The following is an 18108-nucleotide window of genomic DNA, read 5'->3' on the forward strand; positions in this document are numbered from 1 at the left end:
CACAGGGAAGAGGAGGCCGCCTCCCCGGTGCAGCCCATCCCTTAAACCCTGTAACTAGCCAGAGCATCATTTACCCAAGTGCAAGGACTCTGGTGTGTGGGATGCCGGATCTGCAAAACTTTTCACAGCTTCCGCTAGTTCATCAAGGCTGGCAGTAGTAACAAATTAAAAGATAAAACAGAGCTTAGCCACTCTTAAAATGCTACTGTTTTAAGTATCTTGTAAAAATAGCACTCCAGTTGATTTCTTTAATGTTTATGAAAAGAGAGGTGACACATTCATAGAATAAACAAACTTTTATTTTTTAACAGTATTACATAAAGCAAAATATCATTTAACACAACTTGAAGCTGCAATAAATCTAATCAGGCGTCATAACTATACATAGTCAAAAGCAAATGAGAAAATGTTCAATACAGTTAATAAATCCCTATCAGCTCTGGTGTTAGCTTTACATGGTACAGCTTTCTTACAACCAAATCCCCACTGTCCCCCAACCTGGTCTCCCCAGCATCCACAAAGCTGCGAGTCCTCAAACTATCTCAGAAATACCTGCCCAGTGGCAGAGGGTCAGTTTACATGGAGACAGAGGAGTTTCGTACAAAGCGAGTGTTCTACTCAAGTGTTCCGATAATGGGAAGAACTGGGATAGGGAAGGTTAAGAAAGGAAGCTCTAAGGCTCGAAGCTGCCTGGATTTCTTTTAGTAACAGGAAGGGCACATGGAGCGGTTCTCCTGCTCTGGAATGCTGTGGCAAAGCGCATGTCTGAGAAGCACTGCACTGCGGACCGACGGTCTCTCACACAGACCCGGTCAGTGAGCTTCGTAATTCTCCAGTCCAGAGAGTCTCGGACTCTAATAAAGTACAAAGACATAGGACTGGAAGGTCAATGGTCAATGTAAAAATCATCCATAATGAAACTTCCTAATATTAGAAAAATTTTAAGATGTAAGAAATGCTTTTAATCGGTATTAATATGTTCTCACGCAGTATAACTACTGCAGTCTGAAAACTAAATATTCGCTGTAAGAGTTGAATGGAAACAATCTTGAAGAATGAAAATTGCTATCTAAATTAGTTACAGAGTTTCCTTTCCACATAACAGCACCTGTTCAAGTGAACGGCACCTTACCAGCCCGGCTGGCTTTGTTCACTGTCATTTGATCAAACGAGTCAAAAAAAGCAGGTAGGGACAGGAAACAAATACAAATCCCTAATAAAAAACAAAGACTTAAAAAAAAAAAAAGAAAAAAAGGACAGCAGGGAAAGAAAGAAAAATAGGGGAGCAAGGGTGTCTAGAAGTGGTTATAAAACAATAATATATTAGATATGTATGGGAGAGTAGAGACCAGAGCTGTTAAGGTACAGTTTGCTGTTGGCTTTTAATTCTTCAGGCTTCTGGTCATTGCCGGAGTACAATTTTGCTGCTGGAGTAGTGGTGTGGCGTTAAGACTTGGAATGGTCAAAGTTCTTCAGACTCATGAAGTTAAATGTTGTTTAAAAAAAGACTTTCTAGAAAAGAATAAAAAGACATACATCTTAAATATTCCAAAGCCAGCAGCTTAGAAACAAAGTTAAACAATCAAAGTTGTCAACCTAGTAATCATAGTTATCAGCCTACTTTAACAGGAAACAGTGTATCTACCAAAGCCAAGCATGAGGCAAACCCAGAAGCCTTAAATTTCCCGGAAACCCAGCAAGAATAGAAGAGGCAGCAAGACTTCGTTAACGCCAAGGAGACAGCATGTACAGTGTGACGCCCGCAATGCCAAGTATCCACTGCCCTTCTACAGCTGCAGGTCCCCAGAGCCAACTGTGGCCCACAGACACAAGAGAAACTCAAAGCTAAAGCTTGAAACATAAGACGGATGGTCTCTCGCCCAGCCCCACCCACTGTACGAGCACACCCTCCTCTGTCCAGCACAGAGTACTGCACAGGGCACTAGCCATTCTCCACTTAGCAGCTGTTTGGTTATTAAGTCAAACACCCCAGTATTTCAGTAGTTGCCTTCTAGTAACCTCTCGTTTTCTTATTAATAGTCTCAAAGTGCCTGAGCAGAGATGTCGACAATTCAGATTTGCTAAGAAGTCCCAGCAGGTTTCCCTTGACTGAAAAGCAAAAGCACGCACCAAAGCGGGCAGCGTGTGGAGGTTCAGTACTGGTTGGTTTCAGGCATCCTAACGGAGAGGTGAGACATAGGAGCCCTGGTAAAGCCCCCACCCCAGCCCCACCCCAACTATAAAAATCAAAGTTATCCGATGCAGGCTTTAAGCTCGGCCTCGGAAGGTCTGCCTGCTCTTTACTCACTGAGGTGAACGGGTGGTGACTTCAGGTGGTGAGAACAGGCGAGGAGACACAGAAGGCACAGAGTTACGTCCTGAGATGGGCTTAGATTTATGTAAGGAGACTGGAGTGAATGAAAGACAAGTACAGAGGCAACACCGTCAGCATGGGCACACGGTAATAAGGGTAAGATGGATCAGGTCTCTTCTTAACCAGAGTAGAAAGTACAGACTTGAGCCAATAAAGGTGGGTGTGTGGGGGAGAGGAGGCTCATGGGAAAAGTCAACTGTAACAATCTAGAGCAGAGTGCAGAGCCAGGGAGCAGAGGGGAGTCAAGAGTGAGAGGGTGAAGATCAGAAACAGAGAAGATGAAATTACTTCCCCTTCCTCCTGAGGACGTCTGGCAGAGTTGGATTCATATTCTGAAAGAGAGCCTTGTTACAATTTCAGTGGCTGAGCCTGCTGAAGGGGAAGAGGAAGAAACCGAGGCCAGAATGCTGGGCAGAAGCACCCCAGGTCTGGCTGGCTGAGGAAGACGGCGATGAGCAGGCGTCATCATGAGAGGGGATGAGACTTGAGCTCCTGCCACAGAATGGGACCAATGATGCCCAGTGGCAGCCCACGCCTTTCACCCTAGCATTCAGATGCAAGTGGAGCTCTGGTTTTGAGGCCAGCCTGATCTACACACTGAGCTCCAGACCAGCCAACGCGACACCCTGTCACAAAACAAAAGCTAAAAGCAACAAAAGAGTAAAAGTGGTTATATAATACTACAAAGTCTGGAACCTGAAAGGAGGCCCAGAGCCTGTGCGAGCCACAAGGCCTACAGACAAGGATCCGTGAGTCAGCACACAGGGATCCAAGCAAGACCAGCAAGTGCAAGGAAACCGGACGTGAGCATCGGAAAAAAAGGCAACAGTCTTGGGAAACTCCTAAGCCCACCATTAAAGGCGGACAGCAGAGAACAAGTGATTCACCATCCCTGAGCTAGCAAAGGGTTTTTACTGTAACTGTTTTGTATTCTATGTCAGCTTGACAAAAATTCTGGTAAATGTGCTAATTACAGAGGACAGTGGACATTAATGTTCTTTCCAGAACATACCAATCCCAAAATAAACTGAGAATGTACAAGGTATTGGTCAGATAAAATTCTTATTTTGAGAGGGAAAAACTACTCCCCATTACTCAGAAGCAGCATAGATGATATTAGAACCTTGATTAACCAGGGCGGGGTGACTGATGAAGTCCATTGTTTCCCACCCGCTGTCTCCCTTGGGCTATCTCACTACTCATTAGCACTTCTGCTTGAGCCCAGGCAGGGAGATCAATGGAAGCAAAGTCTTTTGGCTGGCAATTCCAAAGAGGAAAGTGGGGGATGGTGACCAATCAACTGCTCCCGAGGTTATCTGTGACCTTTGGCCTGGCTACCCCATCTTGCACTTTGAAACCAAGTATCTCTGCTCTGCCTGGTAAGAATGCATCATTTCTTCAACACAACTGCCACGGCTGTCTAGTCCCTCTTTCCACTGAAATACTGCTGTAGGCACAACGGTTAGGCACTTTTTTAAGACTGGAGGGAGAAACAAGGTCGGTGTCGACTGTCGGAAAGTCTACAGAAGAGATGGCATTTACCACTCTTCATGGCATTTTTCTCTAGGTTTTTAAAAACGTTTAATAAAAATATTATAAATTGAAGATGAGAATAAATAATTATGTTTTTATATTATGGGAAAACTAGGAATATATGAAACTGAAGACAATAGAGAAAAATCTTCAACCTATTCAGTTTAACAAAATAAAAAATACATTAAAAAGTCCTTTACTCCCATCTGGTTACAATGAAATCACAAAAAGGGGTATAAAAGGCTAATTTTTCTAGTAAAATCACAAAAAGCAACAGGCTTCCAGAATTCCAAGCAGCTTGTAGATTCTAAGAAACTTACATTTCAGTGTCAAATGCATTAACTACTGTTGAGCCTGCGGTGAGCTTACAATCAGTTAACGGATCCCACTGCAGACGGAGGAGCACTAACTCGAGTTGTACCTGCGCTCCTGCGTGCAAACACAGCACATGTCCCTAAGACCTAAGCATCCAAACTAAGGATGGACCCATTGACATCTGTCCTGCACTGGTGTGGACAAAGAGAGAGCAGTTAGGCTAAGGGTTCTGCCATGGAGTTACATCTTCAGTGCACAGCCCTCTTTTTCCTTCCCTTTTTTTTTTTTTTTTTGAGACAGGGTCTCCCTGTGTAGCCCTGGCTGGCCTCAAACTTACAGAGATCTTCCCAGCCTCTACCTCCCAAGTGCTCCGATTACATGTGTGCAGCTCGGCCTGACCTTTTTCATCAGGACAGAATTCTGTCTTGTATTTTTACAGAATCAATACAAACTGACAGGCATTGGTATCTTCACTTCACAGTTTGTTACAGGTCAAATGCTTTAAGCTTGTGGTTATATTTTATGTATTATAAATGTGGTCACAGAAACAAGAACCACCCTGGGTTTGTGCAATGTTAGCAAACGTTTCTAACTACTACAGTTGTGCCCAAGCCTCTGTCCCCCTCATTTGGCCAATATGAAAATGAGTCAATGTGGCTACACATGATAGGTCTAATTCCATGGTCAAGTGAGTCAATGTGGCTACACATGATAGGTCTGCTTCTTTAAGGTCAAGATTTCTCTTTCAATGTTTTTACATTTCATTTTATATTTAAGTAACAATCAAGATTTATATATTATTCCTTCTCTTTAGTTGCTCTTGATAAAGTGGTAGTCTCCATTGCTTTCCCTGTTTTTCCTCAGTTGAATCACTTTCTCAGTCTCATCAGGTATCTCAGAGTTTGGGAGGTCAAGTTCTTTAAGGGCACGCACTGTCTCCATGCTTACTTAACCTTTCGCTCTCATGGCTTTAGAGATCAGCTTTACTTTCCCCAGGGGCATCCGAGGAGCAGCTGAGAAAAAGTCAGGTTTGCAGACGAAAAGTGCTGTGGTCTCACTTTGGAGGCAGAAGCTTAGGTTTGAGGTCACGTCTCAGCCTTGAGACTGCTGAGCTCCAGAAGGTGAGTCAGAAAACTGGCTTTAAAAGCATTTAATACTGCCTGTAAGCAGTGCTATCCAGTGAGGAGTCTGAATAAAGACAAAACCATGGGTTTTATACAAAATAATGAAAGAGAAAAATGAAAAACTAACACAAAGTCTTCAAAGTAAAGAAAATTCAATTACTGCAAGGCAGTAATAGAATCAGAGATCTACAGAACAAACATTCATGTAAGACACAATACAACTATTTCTGAAATTGCAAGTTCTGTATGGTCAAGCATGACAACTAGGGATACAAGGGACACCTCAACAACACGAAGGCCATTAACAACCAGCCCACAGCCAACATCAACTCAAGTGGAAAGAAACTCAGAGCGTTTCCACTATAAACAGGAACGAGACAAGGATGTCCACTCTCTCCACATCTATTCCACTTATAAACTAGAGCACTCTTAGCCAGAGCAACAGGACAACTGAAGGAGACACCGAGATGCACAATGGAAGGAAGAAGTTAGTGTCTTTATCTGGGTGGCATGACAGACAGTGTCCACCAGGGAACTTCTGCAGCTAGGAAACACTTTCAACAAATGCAGGATACAAGTCTAACATACAAAACCCAGTAGCTTTCCTACCTATAAATAACAAATGAACAGAGAAAGATAGCAGAGAACAGCACCTTCCATAGAGCATAAGTATATATCATAGGTTAACTCTATTCTATAATAAAAACATTGAAGGCATTAAAAGAAGAAATCAAAGAAGCTACCAGCAGATGGAGAGGTCTCCCATGCTCATGGATTAGCATAGTGAAATGGACATCTTACCACAAGTAATGTACAGACTCAATGCAATCCCCATCAATTCCACACAGTTCTTCACAGAACTTGTGAGGTCGATTTTCAACTTCAAAAAAACTAAAACCAAAACCGAAACACAGGCTAGCTAAAACTATCCCAATCAATAAAAGAACGGCTGGAGGCATCTGACTCCATCTTTCAAGTTGCATTCCAGAGCTGTAATAAAAAAACTGCATGGTGTGGCAGAAAAACACACACATACTCACATTGATCAATGGAATCAAATTGAAGACACAGCCATAAGTCCACATACCAATGGACACCTAATTTTTGATAAATAAGTCAGAAATATACACTAGAAAAAAAGCATCTTCCAACAAATAGTGCTGGTCAAACAGGGTGGCTGTGTGTGGAAATTGCAGAGATCCAGTCTTTTCACGCTGCACAAGACAACTGCAAGGGAATCAAGGACCTAATGTAAGGCCAGGCACGTGGGATGTGTCTGAAGGTAAAGTGGGAAAGAGTCTTGAACTCACTGGCATAGGAGAACTCTGAACAGAAGACCACAGAAAGCACAGAACCAATGAGCAATTAATGAATGGATTCTCGTAAACCTGAGAAGCTTCTGTATGGCAAAGGACATCATCGTTTGGGAAGAAAGTAGCATCTGATAGAGGGCTAATATCTAAAATCTATGAAAAACTCAAAGAACTGCACACAAGGAAAGCCAATCAGCAGCACGGTAACCCACACCTTTGATCCCACCACTTTGGAGACAGAGGCAAGCAGCTATCTGAGTTCCAAGCTAGCCTGGTCTATAGCATGAGTTCCAGGCCAACCACAGCTACACAGTAAAGCCCTGTCTTGAATGAAGGAAAAAAAAAAAAAAGAAAAGAAAAACTTGAATTAAAAAAATCGGGTATCGATCTAAATGAGAATTCTCAAAAGTAGAAACTCAAATGACCAAGAAGTGCTTCAATGTCCAACATCCTTAATCCTCAGAGATGTGCAGATCAAAACTACTTTTGAAAATACATCTTTTACCAATCGAAACGGTCACAATCAGTAAAACAAATGACGGCTCCTGCAGGTGAGAATGTATTTAAAAGGGAGCGCTCCTGTGCTGCTGTTGGGAGTGCAAGTCTGTAGAGGCACTAGGAAATCAGTGTGGAGGTTCCTAGGAAGACAGGACAAGTTCTATTTCAGGACCCAGCCAAAGGACTCTACGTCTGTGTACAGAGAGCCTTACTCACTCACGTTCATTGATGCTCTACCAATAACAGCCAGACTGTTAACAGCCTAGATGGCCATCAACAGACGAATGAGTAAAGAAATGTGGCACATTTACAGAGTATAATACAGACAGGTAGGGATGAAATCATGAGCTCTGTAGGTAAACGGAAACAACTAGGAAAAATAAGTCCAGCTGGCTGAGGTACCCCAGACCCATAAAGACAAAGTGGTCTGTGTGCACATGTGTGTAAAGACTACCTGTTACGTCTTGTTAAGCAGGCTAGAATTCATATAAATGCAAAGCAAGGGGCAGTGTGGGGACAGAGAAGCAAACGGAATAGTTATGGATGGAATGGGGAGGCAGACTAGACTGGGAGATCAAATGGGGTGGGGAAGAAAGGGTTACAGGTGACGAAGGAAATGCAGAGAGGGACAGCTCAAACTGAAGGCCATTTGAGGGGTCATGTGGAAGCCTACTAGAGTAGAAGTCCCTTAAAATATATACACATGTGAAAAAATCTAAATAAATCACCAACCAATGGGAGGAGACAAAGGCCCAGGTGTCCATCTCTCGCCCCTAAATGAAAGCTCAGTGTCAGGAATGGGCTACACCTAACTGATGGCTGCTAAGGGACCCTAATCACAACAGCTTCCTGCCAAAGGTAGTGGCCGCCCTCCACAAGCTGATGCAAAGCCGCACCGCTGCCCGCTGCCGACAACAGCTGCACACCTCACTGAACCTGGAGAAGCCAAGCTGCTGCCTACACAGAGCCTTCCCCCCTCACGGGCTACTGCCCACGGTACCGGAAGGTACTCTGCACACTACCAAAAGACTGCACCACAATCAGCTACGAACCTGACTTACAGAGGTGTCCTGCCTGCAGGACACGCAGGTGCAGTGGTGGCACAGAAGCTGTGGCAGTGACCAGCTGCTGGCTGACTGTTGGTTTTTAAGGCCTGTTTCATGAGATGAAACACATGCTCAACGCTGCTCATACGGTCAAGAACCTAAGACTAGCTGGGTAACGGGTGTAAGAGGAAACCTAAGACTACTGCCCTGCTAAAGAAACAATACGACTCCAGCACCACTCTGCGACGCTCGCACATCAGTGCCTTGTCCAGCCGTCATCTGAGTGGCTTCTCTTGAACTAGATGCTAACACAGAGACCAACAACTGGACAGTGTGCAGGAAGTGAGACCTGGGAACACTTGGTCCTGAATAGGACGTCTCCATCAAACCCCTCCACACAGAGCTCAGTGACCTCTGTAGAAGACGGGATGGAAAATTTAAGAGCCAGTAGGGAAGACACCAAAGAAACAAGCTTTCTAGACACTGCAGGATTGACATTATCACGCACGGGGGCTGCACAGGTCTAAGTCAGGTATGGTCCCAGTACTGAGAGAAGGGACACGAGTCCCACCCCTAGCCAGAAGGTACCTCCAAATGATAACTGCTCTCAAAAGAAAAAGTTATTTTCTCGAATGAAGTCTCACTGGATACATACACTATACACCTTCCCAGATGGCCAACACACACACAAAAAAATTTCAGTTGTATCTTTAGAGGTTTTATTTTTATTTTGTTGTTTGTTTATAAAACGGTTTCCAACTTTTGTTTATATGGGTTTTCTGTATATGCAAATGTGTCTTTGCATCTGTATGTGTTTCTTGTGCTTTTTTTTTTTTGCTCCTTTTTATTGTTTGTTTTGTACTATTTGTTTCAATTTATTTTTTAATGACTGTTTTCTAAGGAGAGAAACAAAGGGTAGAGATTTGAGTGGGTGAGAAGGTGGAGAAGAGCCGGAAGAAGCTTGGGGAGGGCAATCATAATCAGAAAATATTATATGAAAAAATTCCATTTTCATTTAAAAAGAGACATACATCTAGGTGCTCAGAATCCGCACTGAAGTTCCTGGTGCTGGAGAGATAAGCAGCTACCCAAAGTGGGTCCAGGGATGCAAACACAGTTCCTCCGGAAGTACAGTCACTGCCCCACTTTTCTTCTACATAAGAAGACTCATGGATAACATTTGGAGCAACAATAGTTTCCCACCTTATCTTTTGTACTGGCTGATTTGTTTCGTCAACTTCACAGAAGCTACGCTCATCAGAAATGAGGGAGCCTTAATTGAAAAGATGTTGCCCTAAGATCTGGCTATAAGGCATTTTTCATAATTAGTGATTAATAGGAGAGGCCCCGACCCATTGTGGATGGTGCCATCCCTAGGCTGGTGGTCCTGGGTTCAACAAGAAAGCAGGCTGAGCAAGCTATGAGGGGCAAGCCAGTAAGCAGCACTCCTCCACAGCCTCATCAGTTCCTGCCTGCCTCCAAGTTTCTGCCCCGACTTCCTTTGATGATGACCAGTGCTGTGGAAGTGTGAATCGGATGAACCCTCTCCCCACAAGCTGTGCTCCATCATAGTCACAGACACCGAGCATCTGCAGCCCCGGTTTGTCCTCCAACATTGAAAAAAAAAAATAAAGGAAAAGGTAGAGAAAAAAGAAAACTAAATACTCAGGACTGAATTAGCAGGCTGATTAAACCATCTATATGGCAATAAAGAATAAACAAGAAGAACAAAGGTGGGGACACACATCGACTATCAAGAGCTAGCATGAATCAAGACAGCGAGGCAGCGAGGCACAGATCCACAGGAACCAATGGAACCAAGTGCCAGAGCACACCTTCCACACAAGCAGCTGAGCCGAGACACTTCAGCATAGAAAGGACCAGCTTCCCAGTAAGTTGCTGGACGGCTGCCACTGCTTTTAAGCACGCAGGAAAGGCAAGTGAAGGTAGTTTGATACTTGCTATATGAGGAGCTTGTAAATTCAGTTACATTAATAATGAAGTAAGCACCACAAACCTCAGGCTGTCATTTGTAACATATGACAACATAAAGAATTAGTATTAAGATCAATTCTAACACCATGAACCCCCTATTTGTAACATATAGTATCAAGAATTAGTATTAAGAATCAATTCTAACACCATGAACCCCCTATTTGTAACATATAGTATCAAGAATTAGTACTAAGAATCAATAAAACCATGAACCTCATTTTGTAACATATAACATCAAGAATTGGTACTCAGAATCAATAAAAATACCATAAACTTCACATTTGTAACATATGACAACATAAAGAATGAGTATTAAAATGAATAAAAACACCATGAACTTGGTATTTGTAGCATATGACATCATAGAGAATTAGTATTAAAAATCAATAAATGGAGGTTGGAGTGCTGACTGAATTATTAACAGTGCTCACTGCCATTACAGAGGACTTGGATTCAGTCCCAGCACCCACATATTGGTTTATAACCCCTCTAACTCCAGTTTCAGAGGATGAAATGCCTTCTTCTGGCCTATGCAGGGCCCAGGCATGCATAAGGTACAACATAACAAGCATGCAGGCAAACAATCGGACCTATAAAAAGTAAATAAAAAAAATGAGCAGGAGAAAAAGAAAACGGGTCTTTTACAAGGTGAGCAGCAGTTCTTAGAAATGTTTTCAGTTTTCTGGCTATTCCCACTTTCACAGAAGAAATATGAGAGGCTAAGAACCAAAGAAAAAGATATTAGTGGAAGGAGCTGCAATTCCAATCATAGTTGTGTTTTATGTCCCCTAAACTAGCACAATAAAAACGTCAGAGCTGAGGCTGTGAGCTGGCACAGGTCTTCACTCCCTGCAGATGGACTGGCAAGTGCTCTTACTGGGCAGGGCAGAAGGTAAATAAACGCTCCATGGCCTGTCACTCCTGTGAGCCATCCGCCCTCTGACTGCTCAAAGTACAGACGTAAGTGATCTCACCCTGCACTCTTGGTGATAAGCTGTTTGGTAAAACCCCATGAGGCAACTGTGACATTCACGCAGTCCACGGGGGCTCCTCAGCCATCACACAGAAGCAGCGAGTGCACGAACGTCTTCCGTACTATGGGTCATTTTAAGTGCCTCACGTCATGCTACAAGTGTGGGTTGGTCTGATGTTAAAGGCCTTACGGTATGAACACTAGTGTTGCTACTGTTATGCCCAGGTTCCTCATGGACAGATCTGACTGGCTTTTTAACAGCCATGATACTTCTGAAGGGGAGTCTCGGCAAACATCTAAGTATTTAAGCAAATATACTATTTTAATTTTTATATTGTTTATTTAGTGTGCACATGTATGTATTTGTGTGAGGTACACATGACATAGCACACATGTCAAAGTCAAAGGATAACTTGAGGGAGTTGTTTCTCTCCATCTGGCGAGTGAGTCCCAGGGATGCAACCAAGGTCGTCTGGCTGACAGCAAGAGCTTTTACCTGCTGGGCCATCTCACTGACCCTTATTAAAATCTTAAAGGTAGTTTACAGGGAGGTAACTATAATGTAAATACTCTGAGAGAGGATTTTCCAAATTGTCTTCTAAGAAATAAAATATACAGTATGTAAATAAAAATGGTTCCTTCCCACAATCTCAAAACACACATTTTTACCACGTGGGTGAAAACTGTTATATTAGACCTGTAATTCTTATGACTTAAGCAATGGGATCAGGGCAAGGGTTTTCGTTTTCACACGGTTTAACCTGTGTAATCACCAGTCCATTTTTCTCCACAAGTGTTTACATTTTCTTTACTAGGGTTCTCAGTTTGTTGAGAATATTAGTCCTTTTCTGCTGTCATATCAAATGCCATTTACCATCACGTCCACCCTTTGATCCAGCTAAAGCTTTAAACTTCTGGGCAGTACAAGCTTTTTGCTCTCTCTAGAGCTCACTGTTCGATAGATAATCTTTACTGTGTAGGTTTTAAAGACAGACCTCTCACATAACAAATCTAGCTCACAGGTGGCAGCACCACCCTTCACAGTCCCTGTGGACACTGACACACCTGACGAGAGAGGGAACATAAAGGCCCACTGCTCGCAGCTTCTACGAGGCCATGAGCACTGGACAGACAGCAGACCGGAGACTCTGATCATACGCCCTTGAGCAGGCACACGTAGAGGACAAGAATCTAGAGAAAACCATCCAAACCACGGAAAGCAAAGACACTGGTGTAACACAGGGTCACAGAGCAGTCAGGTAAGGCCATGGTGGCCAGGCTTACCTTAGTCTTCTCCTTCCTCCGCCAACTCTGTCTCTTTGTGCACTACCACCCTTGTGACCGACATATCAGGGTGTTGCTCTCTGGCCTCCCGTATGGCCTGAGCCAGCGCCTACCAGGGCCAGAAGAACAAGGAAGTGTGAGCTGAGCATACGTCTCCGCCCAAAGATGGTGGAGAACATGCACCTTCACCAACCGGACAGAGTCCCAGCAAACGGCCCTGTGTCTTCACTTGCAGTAACGGGGATGTTTGAATCGGGGCCACGGCTCATTTCTGACAACACCTGCCATTTTCTACACTTGCTGTCCTTCCTGCATGCCTCCAAGGAGTGATGCATGAAGAACTCGCTGGCTTTGATATCCCTGCTCACTGGGTACTGTCCTTGCACTCACATTAGGAGAACGTGGTTTTTCTCTGAGCCTTATATAACTCTTACCTGGAAGCTCAGACTAAGGCAGTAAAGATCATTTTGAGGTTTGCTGTATGAATTACCTATGTAATGATGTCAACCAAAAGTGTAGCCACCACACAAAGAGCTCGAAATTCCAAGACATGGGACCAGGCCTCCTAGTCTTTGCAATCTAATTTAAAACATTAATAGAAAAAAATGTCTATAAACCTAGAGGAGACAAAAAAAAAAAAAAAAAAAAGAGCAGCAATGACAATAAAAACCATCACTAAGAGAAAGACCAGGAGGACTAATTCCCTGCAGGCCCTTATTTGCATCTGAAGACCCAAAGGTCAGCTGCTGTTTCTCAAATCCCTGCGGCCATCATTAGCAGCAAGTGAAGAGGATCCAGTGTCAATAGCACTGCTTCACGGTCTCATCCATGGACAAGGAAAGGAGAAAGAATACCTCTGTCTCATCAGAGAGCAAACTATGTTAACATGGAAAGACCCCAGTTTTGAGAGACATACCTTTCTTAATTATTGACAATTTTATTTGTAAAGAAGGTTTGGGGGAAAAATAAAGAAATCAAAACCACACAAGAACAAAGTCTTGGAAAGAATCTTAAAAGAGAACAAAAACAAAACCCCCAAATTCCTCTAAGATACAGGTCTCCTCCTTGCGTAAGGAAACCATGTCGTTGGAAGCAGCAACGAGCAGCTCGGCGTTTCTTTTGCCGGAGCCTGCCTGCGGGACTGTGCACCGTCGGATCCCAGTGCAGCTTCTCTCTGCTGTAAGGCCATGGAGCACATCCCAGAGCTTTGCTCATTAAACCCAGAAGAGCTAACCAGCACAGGGGACGAGCAGGAGCCCTCGTCAAGGCCTGACACACCGATGTTTCTCTAAACGTGCAGGGCATTTCGCTTGCATGTGTGCCTGTGTACCCATGTATGCTGTGTCCTCAGAGGCCAGAACAGAGTGTAAGGTCTCCTAGACCCGAGTTACAGATGGCTATGATCCACCAAATGGGTGCTGAGAAGCAAGCCCAGTCCTCTGGAAGAAAAGCCACAGTCCTGTAACCACTGAGCCACCCTTTCAGCCTGTATCTAAAATCATGCCTGTAATCCTTTCATTCTATATCAACTCAAGAAATTAAATGCAGTAACATGTTGAAAAGACATAATATGGCAACAATAAAGATCATGACAAAATATCACTGTCAATTTTCACAGGAAAAAAATGTGAATGGGTCTCGGTAGAGTCGGTTAGTTTTGAACTTCTTGGGTTCCTTCCACTCTATTTTTGGTTGTGAGCCCAGTCTTTAACGGCTGAGCCACCTCTGCAGCCCAGGTTCCTTCTACTCCAGTCTCCTAAGAGCGGAGAACTGTTTACTAGGAGGAAATGCGTTCAGAAAAGTATCTATGGTTGTGTGCTGCAGGATGAAGCAGGGGTCGTGGCCAGCACAGAGCTCCGAGCTGGTCCTAGGGCAGCAGGCCTCTCAGACCTACCGATGGGAGGAGGCATTTCTTCTTGAGTCTCCCTCCGATAAAGGGATAGCCAATGAGGTTTCTCCTACACAAGGAAGTCAGAAGAACAGGTGCGAATGGAATATCAGGGTCACTATGTAACCAGAATCGGTGTTTGCCGAGAAAGCCATTTTCACTTAAGTTTACATAGTTCCAAAGATCCCAGAACAGCTTTAAGGAGACTGCGAACCTATCGTGGGTCTCTGGAGGGGAGTGTCCAGGTTGGACCTCACTTTAGCAGTGCTGAGGCATGGGGAGATGGCATGGTCTCACAGCCACAGTTAAGGCTGCTGAGTCATCCTTCTAAATTAGGATTGTGTTATTACTTTCCTATCCATACGGTTCATATTTGTTGTATTTGCCTTTCACAAGCAATGCTACACAAATGTGAGTTTTCAAGGCAAATAGGCTAAAAGGTGAAAGAAAGCACTGAACCTAAGCTACTGGGGAGTGGTCATTACAAAGCAAGTGAGGCCTGCATTTCTTTGAGGAGAGAGTTAAAGAAACAATGGCTGGGAGAATTTCACCCTCCTGCTTACAATGCTGAAGGAAGTTACCAAAAGGTTCTTGAACAAGAAACCCAGAGGGAAATGAAGAGTCAGGTAAGCTCCACCTCCAGGTCAGCGGAGTCCAGATCCTAGAGGGCAACAGTGGACCACACCCTCTGTCTGGGAGACTGTAAGCCTCACTTCCAACCCAAGGTTCTTTCCCATGGTGAGTGTACTAGTCGCCTCCCAGGAACCCCTCATCCTAAGTTCACACTGAGCATCCACAACTTTATCTCTAACACTCAGGAACCAAAACCAAAACAAACCAACAAGCAAATGAAGCCCCATAAATTATACAACATGTAATTAAAATGTCAAGCACGCAGTTTTTACATCTAACACCACACTGTGTTCAAAGCTGTATCTACCACTGCCCCTCTTCCCCAGCAGATGCAACCCACTGAAAACTTCCTTTCCTTTCTTGAAGTTGTGAAAGAAACAAAAACAACAACAACAAAAGAAAAAAAAAACCAAAAAACTCATTCTCCTTTTAAAAATCAGTTAAAAAAAAAGGTAGAGAGCTAGAAAGGAAGGAAGAAAAGGAGAAAGGGAGGGAGGAGGGAGGAGGAGGAAGAGGAAGAAGAGGAAGAGGAGGAAGAGGAGGAAAAGGAAGAAGAAGAGGAGGAAGAGGAGGAGGAGAGAGATAGGAGATAATCTTTTCTTCCCTCTATTATCCCAAATTATAATAGGGAAAAATTCTTAGTAGTCAATTGCCTAACTTTTTCCTTTGCCTCAAAAATGCCTTGAAAATATTCAACAACTAGGCATAAGAAATCTTGGTGGCTTTTGTTTTGTTGTTTGATTTTTAGGGAACTGTCACTAACTGCCATTTGTTTTAAAATGTGTGACGACTTTAAAGCAGGCCAGCCAGAATCCCTTCACTGGTGACCAGAAGTCCCCGCTACCTTACAAGTAGTCACTGCAGTTGGGTGATGAACAATACATCCTACTGTATGCCAATGTGCTTAGGACCTCTCACAGGGCGGGGTGCTCCAGGCTCAGCAGTGACTATCCTTTCTAACAAGGGAACTGGACTCCATCCAGGCTGCACCAGGAAGTCACCACAGAGACACGGCGGGAAAGGCGCTCACCTGATCATGATCCAGAGCCGCGTCTCCTGTGATCACAATGCGTTTCTCAATCCGTGTTTCTGAGATCCCACCTTTCACAGTCTAAGGTAGAGAGAAGAATGGACAGTAACCGGGGCTGGCCATCAGAGAAAAAAGGTAAAGCCCGACTTCCACCTGTCACCATCTTAAGACCAGAGCAGTGCAGGACTTGGGCTCCAGATATTTTCTGTGCTGTACTTCTCAACTCAACACAGAGTCCTACTGCTGGAATTATTACATTACCATACGTGTCCTCTGATTGCAAACCTCCCTTAAAATACCCACATTCTGGTGAGATTAAAATGGACCAGATGCCATTTTAAAATCTAAGTTTTTCTGTTGGGATACATTCCCTAAGTTTCTTCCCTATCAGTTGACCAATTTTTGAAAAGGGAAAAGTAGAAAGAAGAAAAAACTTTGGGATTTGTAGAGTTTCAAGCATTTTAGATGGGTTTTTACATTTAGGAAATTGTTTGATACTACAGTTTTGATGCTTGATTCCAGTCATACAAATTCATTCCGTGAGTTCATTCAATTCAGTGCAATTAAGGAAAAATACTTATACTTGCTTAAGATAAGGAAAGCAAATGAGCTTTTCACTAAAGGTTTGAGCTGATGACTGCTTCCCTGTGTGGTTGTGCGCACGGACCGAACACACTGCAGAGGCTATGCAGACTGGAAGGACAGAGGCCCTGAACGAATGGCCTCCCCAGCGTTACTGCTGGAGACCCTCTGAGATCCTTGAAACTGAACACAGCCAATAGCAGAGTCCTGAGAAAGCACACAGGTAACCTGTACGACCTTCACAGTTCACATACCAAGCCCCAGGGAGTGGCGCTTAACTGAGGACCTGCTTATTGCAAGCTTTACGACTTGACAGTGTGAGCGCCCACACATACTGCACCTTTAATTTACAACATTTCTTGCTATTTTTGTTTGCTTCTTTATTGTCCAGAAGCATGGGTGGAAAGGGTATAACAGACACATTTAAGACCATTAAGCACTAATGCAATGTGAAAAGAGAAGCAAAATGAAATGCTGCAAAGTCAGCCTTGAATGCACTGATGTGCGGCAGTGACAGCTGGACGCTTCCTCCCAGGGTCTCAGTAGGTCTGCAGTGACCGTGGTCTTTCGACATCCACACCCCAGAAGCAGCTAGCTGATGCTGTCAGGCTGAGGACTAGGGCTGATACAGTATTAAATGCTTAGAAAAGGCTCTGGGTAAATGTCAGGTCTACACACTTGGATTTAAATAAGCGAGAGAAGTTTCACAGTTTGGCTAAAGTACTACTGTCTATGCAGCTGTCTTAAGTACAGCCAGTCATATTTTTACCCCCTTGTACTTTACAAAACTGAAATTTGGTTTGAAACAATTTGTCTTTGGAGCCTGATTTCCTGGACACTTTCAGAAGGACATTTCAGTCCGCTGGCACTGTCTACGTCTGTCCTAGAAGTGTGCAAAGAAGCAAAGGAGCGACACAGGAAAGATCTGTTTGCCATGTACCATCCTCTCCCTAGGGCTCCCCTAGGTTGCTTTACCTTGGTGATGTGTGTGGTGGTCGTTGTTGACGCGGACTCAGATGTGATGGTTTGTGCGGTCAGTAACACGCCCGAATCACCACCAGCCCCGCCGTCAATCTTTGGACAGTTGGAGGAAAAATACAAAGTAACGCTTAACGTCCATGTTGTCAGAAAAGCCCCCCCACTGTTAACGTCCATGTTGTCAGAGAGCCCCCCGAGCATGCATCTTCTAAGACTTCCACACTGGCAGGAGGTCCTAGCTTCCTATCCTCTGCATGTTGTGGTTCATGGTCCAGAGAGCAGCTGGCATTGGAAACAGAGCTGTGAAGACCGAGGTGTACAGAGAGAGACGAGCCGTGTCAGAGAGGAAGAGTGAAGGAGGAGTGGGGCTGTCGGTCGTACGAGAGTAAAGAGCATTTGTAAAAGCCAGAAAAAGAACCCGAGGACCAGAGGAAGACGTCTCCACAGTGACCAGAAGTGCTGGCTTTGCTACCGTTTTTAAGCACAGGTGGGTAAAAATAGGTAAACATTTCTCAGGATACTAAGTAATGGCACCTGCTGAG

The 18108-nt window shown here is 44.0% G+C and overlaps 1 protein-coding gene across 50 annotated transcripts in view; it reads right to left on the minus strand.

Moving 5' to 3' along the window:
• Positions 1–281: 281 nt before the first annotated feature.
• The window catches only part of Epb41l2 (erythrocyte membrane protein band 4.1-like 2), a 174771-nt gene continuing 156944 nt past the window's right edge, over positions 282–18108 (minus strand). For 45 of the 50 annotated variants that reach the window (XM_039099066.2, NM_001400827.1, XM_039099143.2 and 42 more), the window contains 4 exons: positions 17564–17662; positions 16007–16087; positions 12456–12564; positions 282–1512 (listed from right to left, as the gene is read on the minus strand). In XM_039099066.2, coding sequence (XP_038954994.1) covers positions 12457–12564; positions 16007–16087; positions 17564–17662 — 288 coding nt within the window. In that variant the 3' untranslated portion in view covers positions 282–1512; position 12456. The remainder of the gene's footprint in view (positions 1513–12455; positions 12565–16006; positions 16088–17563; positions 17663–18108) is intronic. The other 5 variants (XM_063265508.1, XM_063265468.1, XM_063265431.1 and 2 more) reach the window with 1 other exon arrangement.

The sequence above is a fragment of the Rattus norvegicus genome, chromosome 1 (assembly GCF_036323735.1).
Source record: "Rattus norvegicus strain BN/NHsdMcwi chromosome 1, GRCr8, whole genome shotgun sequence".
Classification (NCBI taxonomy): domain Eukaryota; kingdom Metazoa; phylum Chordata; class Mammalia; order Rodentia; family Muridae; genus Rattus; species Rattus norvegicus.